The 12,117-nt window shown below is 36.8% G+C and overlaps 1 protein-coding gene across 18 annotated transcripts in view; it reads left to right on the top strand.

Annotated features, from left to right (window-relative positions):
* The window catches only part of PTPRM (protein tyrosine phosphatase receptor type M), a 546,727-nt gene that overhangs the window by 462,779 nt on the left and 71,831 nt on the right, over window positions 1-12,117 (top strand). For all 18 annotated transcript variants that reach the window (XM_070747559.1, XM_070747555.1, XM_070747564.1 and 15 more), the window contains one exon: window positions 1,167-1,203. In XM_070747559.1, coding sequence (XP_070603660.1) covers window positions 1,167-1,203 — 37 coding nt within the window. The remainder of the gene's footprint in view (window positions 1-1,166; window positions 1,204-12,117) is intronic.

Here is a 12,117-nt window from a genome sequence, read left to right as displayed (position 1 = left end):
TGCTATATTTTATTATTATTATTATTATTATTATTATTATTATTATTATTATACTTGTATCCTGTATTTTTCATTTATATTTTAAATCAGTTTTAAAACTAATATGGATATTATAATTACGTGGATATATGTTCAAAATATGGGAAAGCTAGTAAAATAATATTTTTTAAAATACAAAATATAATGTCTTCTAGACCCAAATAAATGTCAATTATTTGGTGTTATCAAAAATCTAAATTATTAAAATTGTCTGCTCATACAATATATATACTGTATAATGTTTATGATTTAGGAAAAATATATAAATTGTTTTATCTTTTTCCCCCAACTTGAATAACCAATCCAAGTGCATGCATTCAGTACAATGATTTTTCCACTTGTGAATTATGACAATTTGAAAACATTTCATAAGGATTGAGTTGCAAAAGGATTGTGAACATCTACCGTGTTTCCCCAAAAATGAGACCCTGTCTTATATTTTTTTGAACCCTGAAATAAGTGCTTGGCCTTATTGCCTTGCACTCAAAAGCCTGATTGGGCTTATATCAGATGACTTATTTTGGGGAAAACAGAGTAGTAAGATACTGTTGTGAATAACATTTCAGTCAGTAATTCTAACTTGCATATTCATTGTGTGCAAGATAATAAAAATGACCTTTAGGTAGACCAGATTTTAGTTATATATTCATTTGCTGTTATATATGCACTTGTAATTATGCAATTACATAAATTACAAAACTATATGTAGATATACAGTCTGAAGCATATATTTTCTGCTTCAAAAACATTTAATGTATTCAAAAAATGGGATGCAAAGGAGAGTTTATGTTTAGTGATACACAATTAATCTTCTTGTTAGTACAGTGCATATAAACATCCTTTATATTCTGATTGTGAAGATTGTCCAGTATGATAGATCATTATATCATTTACATATTTCTAAGCTGCAATGGTAGATACTAAAATATTACTATGCACAGTTCCACTGACAAATGTTAATTTTAATATTTTTCACATTGAGGTCACATTTACTACCAAATTTAAAATAATGCTTACTACTAAGATCCCTAGAGGTTTATACTAAAATAATTTCTATATGATATTGTTTATATTTATCATCTTGTACATGTGATAAAGCTAGTCACAAAATATTTGAAATATTTCAGGGCTATCATCGACCAAATCACTATATTGCTACTCAAGGTAAGTTTACCGTACATTTATGATTTATTTATTCAAGTTTGTTTTTCTTTTAAAATAATTAACATCCCTGTGAATATTTTACATTCATTTAAATTATAGTAAATAATAACATTTTAAACTTACAGTTCATCAAGTGTCCTAATTTTTAAACATTACACTCCCATATGAAAATGTTTTATTAAAGAAAAATATCATGGGGGATTTAGGCAAACTAATATTACAGTTGATATTTAGAAGCAAAGTCTTTGGTGCTCTCTGAGCTTGGTTGTTTTTCTTGCATATGTTTCATTACCCAACTAGGTTACATAATCAGTGCTAGAAGGGAGTGGTGTTTGCACTGATGAAGTTTTCTAGTTGGGTAATGAAATGATTGAACGAAAACAATCAACATCAGAGAGCAACAATTCCACAGCACAATCCCATTTGAAGGTGGTACATTCTTGTAGTTTAGAGAATAAAGCATAATAGATCAAACTTGCAGGTGAATAGCCAGGAGAGAGAGAGAGATATCTTGAATTTACCAGAGTAGTCTCTGTTCTTTTATTATGTAATAAAAAGAGATATCCTAGTACTTTGTAATGAGCAGATAGCATTATTTCTACTTTCTGTTAGACTGTGCTACTCAAAATGATAATTGTGCTTCAGGGATTAGTTGAGATACAGCTGTCTCAGAAGCATTCTGTATTCAAAGATACAAACCATGAAATTGATTGATTGATTGATTACCCAATTTCACCATTGTTAAATACAACTGTTCAGTCTTGTAGCCCCAGTACATTCCTTAGCATTTTTCTCTTGCTTACATCTAGAGAGGGGGGGGGGGAGGGAGAACTTTTAAAGATGACAAAAGTATTTAACAAACACCACAATTTCAGGAATTTGCAAAATTAAAGATACACAAGAGGCTTGTTTACATATGTGAAAACATTTTATAAATTCATTTAAATTCAAGTCTTTGTTATTGAAAACAACTGTTAACATCTGTAGAGATTTCTTTATTCCCTTGAAAAGATCTGCTTTACACTTTTATTAAATTAATGCTGTCTGGTTCTTTAATGAGTTTATGTAATAAAGACAACTGGTTCCCAGAAAAATAGAGTTTCCATCTCCTCCCACAGAAAATGAATAAAATATGGGGTATTTTTCAAAAACAATTGTATTTATAAGCTAGTGTTGCCATTAGCTGTATCATTCTGTCTACTAACAATTTATTTCATTTGCAGGTATTAATAGTCAGTTTTATCCCAACTAAAAAGGGAAAAAAACTCTGATTCTTAAACAAAATTGGGACAAGTTTATACAAAGCACTTTAGTTTAATTCAGATCAATCACCCCACAAAGACTTACAATGGGGACATAAGTATATTTAGTGTTGATCAGTTTAGTAAAACATGTGTATTAAAGTTGAGTGGTTTAATTAACCCTCAAAATTTAGTAATAGAGCATGACCTTCAGCCATCTTTTTTCTTACAAGTAAATTCTTATTTAGACATTAGAAAGAGTTGTACTTCATTCATAGAGACAATAATGAAACATTAATTTTGTAGAAATGTGCTTAGTGCAAAAAATACTTAGTGAAAAATCAAAATTTTATCTAATTGTGGCCCTCTTAAAATCATACAGTTGAAATTCAATGGAAATGAAGGGGGGGTACTGTGTCTAGTTGTTTTGGCTTGCAATATAGTGAGTTCTAAAATTCTTTGCTACCAGTTCATGCATGCGCACAACACTCCTTCATATGTGCAGAAGAGTCCCAGATGGGTGGGTGGAGCCTTCAGCCTCCGGCGCCACCAATTCCTAGAACCGAGCAACCTACTACTGATGCAATGCCCTATACCAGTGATGGCAAACCTTTTTCTCCTCGGGTGCCGAAAGAGTGTGTATGCATCCTATCGCACATGCATGAGTGCCCATACCCATAATTTAATGACTGGGGAGGGCGAAAACAGCTTTCCACGCCCCCCGGAGGCCCTCTGGAGGTCGAAAACGGCCTGTTTCCCAACTTCTGGTGGGCCTAGTAGACTTCGTATTTTGCCCTTCCCAGACTCCAAAGGCTTCCCTGGAATCAGGGGAGGATAAAAACTCCCTCCCCCATCCTCCTGGATTCTCTGTGCGAGCCAAAAATCACATGGCCAGCACACACATGCACGTTGGAGCTGAGCTAGGGCAACGGCTTTCGTGCCCGCAGATATGGTTACTCGTGCCATCTGTGGCACCCGTGCCATAGATTTGTCATCACTGCCCTATATCATAGCAGTGTCCTGGGAGGAGGAGTTCAAACAGTTTATAATAGTATGTGAAGGGTCTGAAGTTATTTTCTCCATCATCCTACTGAGCCATATACTGTGTGTCTGTGTTTGTGTCTGTATGTGTAATATATGGCTTTTAATCGTCCTTGCCCAAGGTTTTTAATTTCTCAGTGTGTTAAAATTTTGTTCAACCTCGAAGTAAAATTCTATATTCATACAGTATTTCTAAGATTCTTTCTAAGAGAATCAAAACCAATTCTATTACTTTAATCATTGGGTGACTTCATTTTATTTATGTGATTAACCTAATAAGATACTTAATTTTGTTTTGTTCTATTTGTATATAATCTGAAGACCTATCTATCATTTAACAAGAAGTGCATTGTTGCACTTGACCTTTACTTGGCCAGTGTAAAAGCTAAAATTGATTTTGTTTTATTTATATTTGAATTAATTTTGTAATTACATGATCATTCATCAGTTAGGTTTTTAACAATTCTTCATTTGTGTTATGTTAAAATTATATTTGATCACATTTTTGAAGTCTGATAATAGCATCCGAGATGTTAGGGTGGTAGTGCCTCTGGATCATCAGTTTCTGTACCTCTGTCCAAATGTTTTAGATTGCAGATCAGTTACTCAAGTTGTAAAAAAAAAGCCATTCTAAATGTATGCAACTTTTTTAAATTATTGGATATTTTTCATATAATGAGAAAAACCAGGATTATTATTAATCATCCTCATCATTAAGCATATAATAGAATTATAATTTGATTTAAATAATGACATGAAATAATTAAATTATTTAAACAGAAATATGATGAAATGTTTCTCCATTATGATACCGTGTTTCCCCGAAAATAAGACAGCATCTTATATTAATTTTTGCTCCCAAAGATGTGCTACGTCTTACTTTCAGGGGATGTCTTTTTTTCCCCCCAATTAATTGTATCCTGTATCCTGCTGCAACAAAAATGCATCCAAACACACAGCCGCATGTTGGATGCGTATTGGATGTGTTTTAAAACTAATTGATCCAGCGTTTGGGGATGCAATTTATGGACAGCAGTGTTATATATGTCCTGTTCAGGAATGTTGCGAAACAGAAGGTCTCCTATGTCTTACTTTCAGGGGATGCCTTATATTAGGCAATTCTATGAAACCTCTCCTATGTCTTACTTTCGGGGGTGACTTATTTTCGGGGAAACAGGGTATAATTTTAACCATGAGATCCATTAGTCCATACTTTGGTTCTGTTTTTCAACCATGCATTATTTTAATAAGTGATAAGACATAATTATTTTAAGGACTTCTTAAATTAACAGTTTTTACCTTTGCTCAGCTCTCTATTCATCCTCATTAGAAACTAACCATAAATATCCTAAGGTTGCATTAAGCGTATTTCATACAAATAATGTTCAAGCTTAATGATACTTAATAAACCACAAAAATAAAACAAGCAGTATCTCCTGTAACAGGAGCATATCTCACTTTTAGCAGCATAATTATAGTTTAAAATTCTCTTTAATGTCCTTCATGCTTATTTCCTCCCATTTTAATTAGTGTCTGAATATGCTGTGAAATCTTTGTAGGACTAATCATTTAGATCATAAGGCCCACCAATCACTTTACCAAAGAGCTAAATGTCGTTTAATAGAAAGAAAAAAGGTATTTTTTCTTTTTTTCTATATAATTTCATTGAAAATTACATTGGACAGACAAAACTAATACAGATTGTGATAGTAAAATAATATTTTATAAAAAATTAAAAAGTAAAAATATTGTGAAGAAAAAAACAAAAAAGATAGAGAAAGAAAATAAAGTAACTTCCCCCCCCCCTTCAACCAAACAAGTACACGTACTCCTAAAGGACTTATAAGTTCATTTAGTGACCACTCAGTTACAACAGCAGTGAAAAAGTGACTTATGATCATTTTTCACACTGTGTTGCAGCATCCCCCATGGCCACATGATCAAAATTCAGATGACAAATGACCCTCTTCCGTTATAACTCTTATATATAAAGTATCATCATCTAGTCCTAGTCAGGAAAAAAATGGTTGAAGATTGCCAGAATTAGCAACCTATCTATTTCAACTAGGCTAAATAAACCAATTTTATATTTTTTTCCCTTTGCTAACAAATAATGTCCAAACATGGGACAGCCACAATGTTACTGCTTCTATAAGGACAGCTTCAGTTTGCCACATCCTCATTGAAAATCTCCAAAAGATCAATTTTTCTGAAAATGAAATATATATTATTACATTTACTATTTATAGTATTAAAGAAATAATTTATACTGTACTTGTTTATAAGAGTTGTGATGGCGCACAATGCAATATTACAGGTTAATTCTGCTGACTGCCAGCAGTTCAATTCTCATCAGTTCAAGGTTGACTGAGGCTTCCATCTTGCTGAGATCAGTAAAATGACAACCAGATTGTTGGGGGCAATATGCTAATTCTGTAAACCACTTAGAGGGTGTTATAAAGCACTAAGAAGTGGTATATAAGTCTAGGCGCTGAACTATGGCAAACTGACCAAGAATAATTGTTTTGGGGAATGCTTTTAGCCCATTATAGAAGCATTTTTTAATCACACAAAATACCATCACTACTTATTTATGTACTTATTTATTTATTTGTAAATTCTAATAGACGCCCATTGTTTCGCACACTAACTCTAAGCGGTATACAATATTAAAAGCTATTTTTATGTCATTTTAAATACAATATTATAAAAAAAATCAGTCTAGCTAAAAAGATGACAAAGGATTATGATAAGAAATTGACCTCACTTGGGGGGCAGGGAGAGATATTCCAAAGGAAAGACGCAATGACAAACTTTTGTACAACTCCTACTGAAACTAAGGTTTAGGGAGATAATTCTAGCAGTTCCATAGTCTAATATGCAAAGAAATTAAATTAGTATAATTAAATCAAGATTTTGATTTTGTTAAAATTCAGTCTTGAGGAATGTTCTTTTTTCAGTGTGTAAAATACAAGTTCTTTCAGACATTATCTTTACATTTAAATTATATAAGAAAATTTAATAAGAAAAACACATAGAATGGATATTTTAAAATCTCAAATGTTGAAATTATGCCTGGTTGAAATAAAGTATACTGTTCACAATAATTAGCCAGTCAGAATACTGGGTTAATAATCCACAGTTTTGAATACTAATTGACTCACATGCTGTGGAAACTACCCACAGAGATCTTGCATTAACAGTTTTAACATTCCATAAGGTTACATTAAGAAGAATCGCATTTCTGAACTTTTAATTAAATGACTTAGATTCTGTTATTTTGGTTACTGTGTCATGTATTTTTTGGCTTCAGAAAATCAAATGACATTTTGAGCTCTGTTTCTAATGTATTTTGTTGGCAGCTGCAATTCGAAGTTGCAATTCGACACACTAAGTATCATAATTTTATAATCCTTTTTAGAAAGGTTGTTGAAAAGGTGGAGGCGCTCCAGCTCCAACAGTCCTTGGATGAAGCTGATTATATGGGCCCTCAACAGTCCAGTTTTAGGCCTGGCTACAGCACAGAAACTGCTTTGGTTGCGCTGACGGATGATCTCTGGTGGGCCCAGGATAGGGGTCACTCCTCTATCCTGGTGCTTCTTGACCTCAGCAGCTTTTGATACCATCGAACATGGTATCCTTCTGTGCCGACTAGAGAGGTTGGTAGTGCGAGGCACCGTTATACAGTGGTTCGACTCTTACCTCTCTGGTCAGTTGCAGTTGGTGTTGTCAGGAGGTCAGAAGTCTATTCCTAGGCTCCTCCTCTCTGGCATGTCTCAGGGGTCAGTCCTCTCTCCCCTGCTGTTTAAGATTTACATGAAACCGTTGGGTGAAATCATCCGATGACATGGGGTGAGTTATCATCAGTATGCTGATGATACTTGGTTATACATCCCCACCCCGTGTCATTTCAGTGTTGCAATGAAAGTGAAGTGCCGGTGTTTGGAGGCTGTTACGGTTTGGATGGGTGTTAACAGGCTGCCTGAGACTCAACCCTGACAAGTTGGCTGTGGGTCTTGCCTCCCAAGGACAATCCCATCTGTCGTCCATTGCATGGGGAGGAACTTTTGACCCCTCAGAGAGGGTCCGCAACTTGGTCATCCTCCTTGAGCTGAGCTTAGATTACCACCTCTCTGCTGTGGCAAGAGAGATGTTTGCCCAGGTTCATCTGGTACACCAATTGTGCCGCTATTTGAACTGGGAGTCTCTTCTTACAGTCACTCACACCCTTATCACCTCGAGGTTCGACTACTGCAATGCTCTCTACATGGGGCTACCTTTGAAAAACATTCGGAAACTCCAGATGGTGCAAAATGCAGCTGCCCGGGCAGTCTTGAGCCTTCCAAGATATGCCCATGTCTCTTCAGCACTTCTGAGCTGCATTGATTGCCGTTCGGTTTCTGAATGCAATTCAGAGTGTTGGTTATGACCTATAAAGCCCTACATGACATCAGACCAGATTACTTACGGGACCGTCTTCTGCCTCATATATCCCAGTGGCTGGTCAGGTCCTACTGAGTTGGCCTTCTCCAGGTCCTGTCAGCTAAACAATGTCATCTGATGGGGCCTAGGGGAAGAGACTTCTCTGTGGCGGCCCTGGCCCTTTGGAATAAACTCCTTCCAAAGATTCGTACTGCCCCCCGCCCTCCACGCGTTCCTCAAGAGTTTAAATACCTATCTCTGCTGGCAGGTTTAGGGCCATTAAGTTTATCATCTTGCCCCGGCCAGCGAATGAATGTATAGGTTTGATTGACTGGATGTGAAAGATTGGCTTTTTAAGAAATGGGTTTTTCAATATGTTTTAATTTTAGATTTCTATATGTTATGTATTCACTTTTGTTGTGAGATTTAGCATGAGTAGTGGATTGGTAGTTGGACCAACCATCAGCTATTCCAGGCTAAAGAGATTGCCGTCATCACTGACCATCACCTCCGCCTATCATGCCTCCGCGTGCCTCATTTTTGTCCTCTGCATGTTCCGTTTTTGTCCTCTGTGTGCCCCATTTTGCATCATGTTTTCAGTCTGTTACAGACAGCGGGGATCACCACCACTACCTATCGTTGACGCCATTCAGAATGGGCCAAAAAATGGAACATACGGAGACCAAAATTGGGGGGCGCGGAGGTCAAAAATGGGGCATGTGTTAGCTGAAAGCGGAATGCATTGAGGCTGAAAATGGGGCTCACTGAGGCTGAATATGGGGCACGTGGAGGCAGTGATAGGTGTTGGCAGAGATTAGTCCCGGTGATACCCTCAGCCTGGAACAGTTGATGGGTAGTATTTGAGAAGGCCGATCCAACTGCCAATCAGCTGCTTGTGCTAACACTGACCAAGCTGTTTGCTGCAAGGAGGCAAATTGCTGGGAGGCAGAGATCAAAGGGTGAAGTCCAGTGGGTGGGTGGATTCAGCCACATTCTCTCTATAAGACACACAGACTTTTTCATCCAATTTTTTTGGGGGGGACTGTGTCTTCTAGATGGAAAAGTATGGTATTTAAATCTTCCTGTTTTAGTATCCTGTCACCATATTTCTACTATCTGTTTATAGATAGCCCTTCTGTATTTCTGCTTTTCTCTCCATTTTTTATTCCTCTCAGAGTGATCTCACGTCCAGATTCTTCCATTATTTTCCAGATTCTTTTCTCAGATATCCATCTTGCCAATATATGTATGTAACTTCAACTATCATTTTATATACCAAGTGTAGTCAAGCTGATATAGAGAAGAGGGAGAAAGAAAGGAGAAAAAAATATTTTGTGGTATCATATAACTTTTATATAGACTATGAAAGCATAAGAATAAAACAGTTTATTTGAGTGCATAACTGAGGGAAACTCAAGCAAATACTGTACACTATATTGGAGTTGGCATTAATAAGGATTATTCCATAAAGCATTTCAATTAAGACTTGGCCCTACTTTATTGTACACTTTAAAATTCTGCAAGAATTTGCTAAGAAAATTACCCTATTTTCTGGAAGGCTCAAAGTAAAGAGAACAGTTGCTTTAATTAGTTAAGAAGTTATTTTTATGAAATATTAAATATTCTATTGAGAAAAAAAATCACAGAAAATGTAGTGATCAAACAACATAGTTTCACCTTTCTACAAGGGCAAATCAGTTGTCATTCTTCAGTGTCAAGCAAAGCCTGACACCCAGCAGAGGGAGTAGAAGAATAAAAATTTAGTTTTAAGCCACTTTTAAATATTTTTAGTAAGGAGACTTGCTACATTCATTCAGCATATTAAATATTTGCTGGAAATTTTGAAGTTTGTTCTCTGTCCTTTCTTAATCCTATTATATCTTAAGAGGTACAAAGAAAATATACTGCTCAAAAAAATAAAGGGAACACTCAAATAACACATCCTGGATCTGAATGAATGAAATATTCTCATTGAATACAGTGATACCTCATCTTACGAACCCCTGGTCATACGAACTTTTCGAGATACGAAACTGGGGTTTAAGATTTTTTTGCCTCTTCTTCCAAACTATTTTCACCTTCCGAACCCGCCGCCGTCACTGGGATGCCCCACCTCTGGACTTTCTTTGCCAGCTGAAGCACCTGTTTTCGCGATGGTGGGATTCCTCTGAGGCTCCCTTCCATGGGAAACCCCACCTCTGCATTTTGCGATGCTGCAGGGGAATCCCAGCAGGAGAATCCCACCAGCGCGAAAATAGGCGCATCGGCTGGCAACGGATGTCCGGAGGTGGGGTTTCCCAGCAAAGGAAGCCTCAGCGAAATTGCAGCATCGCAAATCACTGTACTTTGTTCTGTACAAAGTTGAGTGTGCACAACAGCATGTGAAATTGATTGCCAATCAGTGTTGTTTCCTAAGTGGACAATTTGATTTCCCACAACTTTGATTTACTTGGAGTTATATTGTGTTGTTTAAGTGTTCCCTTTATTTATTTTTTATTACTAAAGAAATGTATTGTAGTGAGGCAAGGAGGCAGTGAATGATACTTGAGGGTATGGATGATGTTTCACAATAAAGGGTATGCCATCCCTTCTAATATCCATTTCTGTCAAAACAAATTTGTTTGTTTGTTTGTTTGTTTGTTTGTTTGTTTGTTAAATTTGTATGCCACCCACTCCTGAAGGCCCCAGGGCGGCTTATAATAATAAAATAGCAAAAACAGTATAAACAATTAAATCACAATAATAACAATAATATAAAACTCTATTAAAATCTCATTATTGCAATCATATCATGTCATACATCCCAATCAAACTTTATTTAGGCCTGAATTAAAGGGAGTGGCAATCACTCAAGGCCCCCAGTTCTGCTGGCAAAGCTAGGTTTTAAATGCTTTCTGGAAAGCCAATAGGGTGGGGGCAGTATGGATCTCGGGGGGGGGGAATTGGTTCCAGAGAGCCAGGGCTCCCACAGAGAAGGGTCTCCCCCACAGCCCCACCAGCTGGCACTGCTTACTCGATGTGACCCGGAGAAGGCCAACCCTGTGGCCTCTAACCAGTCGCTGGGAGCTATGTGGCAGGATAGTCCCGTAAATGGTCTGGCTTTAAGCCATATATAGCTTTATAGGTAAGAGCAGCTAAGTGCATTTTGATTCAATATACAGTACTAGTAGTGTATATACATAGTACAGTGGTACCTCATGATACGAACTTAATTGGTTCCAGGAGGAGGTTCGTAAGGTAAAAAGTTCGTAAGATGAAACAATGTTTCCCATAGGAATCAATGTAAAAGCAAATAATGCATGCAAATCCTTCAGGAAAATCCCAAATTTTAGAAGGGAGGCGAACAGAAGGCAGGGAGGAGCAGCTAAAGGGGGCGGGTGGAAGAAGCAAGGCTAGGCTAAAGGGTGAGTGGGAAGGAAGAAAGGCAAGGGGGCGCCCCTCCCTTTTCTTTTTTCAAAAGACAACCTTTCAGTGCCTGTGCAAGCACGCTGTTCTCCTACTTTTTAAAATGCAAACTCTTTCCCCCTCCAAGCCGCCCTTCCCTTTTCTTTCTTCAAAAAAGGGGAAAAAAAGAAACCCCTTCATCCCAGCAGCAGCAGCTTGGGTTCGTAAGGTGAAAATAGTTCGGAAGAAGAGGCAAAAAAATCTTAAACACCGGGTTCGTATCTCGAAAAGTTCGTTAGAAGAGGCGTTCGTAAGATGAGGTACCACTGTATAGTTGAAATTTTTGTTAGCAGAATTTTGAATGTAATCAATGGGATCAAATCCGTTTGGCTTTGAACTTGTGGCATAAGCTCAAATCAAATCATGCCTTCTTTGAATTTAGTTCCCCAATTTGAATCAAAAAAGAGCTGATTTGCCTGGGCCTACTAAATATTATGTTGGTACTAAATACAATTAACAATCCTAGAGAGATGTGCAATTCTAACAAAGTCTTACACTGTTACTTCCTTTTCAGAGTAGCCATAAAAAAAACACCAGTCATGTTTATCTTTTTTCTTTGCTGAAGAGTCTTTATAATAAACATTATACTTCATTGTTAGAAGGTTTGCCACTGGAATAATAGCATGAATATAATGCACGTCCCCATAAGATATCTGAGAATAAGCTTAAGCTTGCTGTTTATTTTAGTGGCATTCTGAGAGACTCCTCAGACTTTTCTATGTAATTAGTCAAGACTGCACTGATGCAGGACTTGGTGGACTATATA

This window comes from Erythrolamprus reginae, chromosome 3, assembly GCF_031021105.1.
Source record: "Erythrolamprus reginae isolate rEryReg1 chromosome 3, rEryReg1.hap1, whole genome shotgun sequence".
Lineage (NCBI taxonomy): Eukaryota > Metazoa > Chordata > Lepidosauria > Squamata > Dipsadidae > Erythrolamprus > Erythrolamprus reginae.
This window is presented reverse-complemented; position numbering and strand designations above follow the sequence as displayed.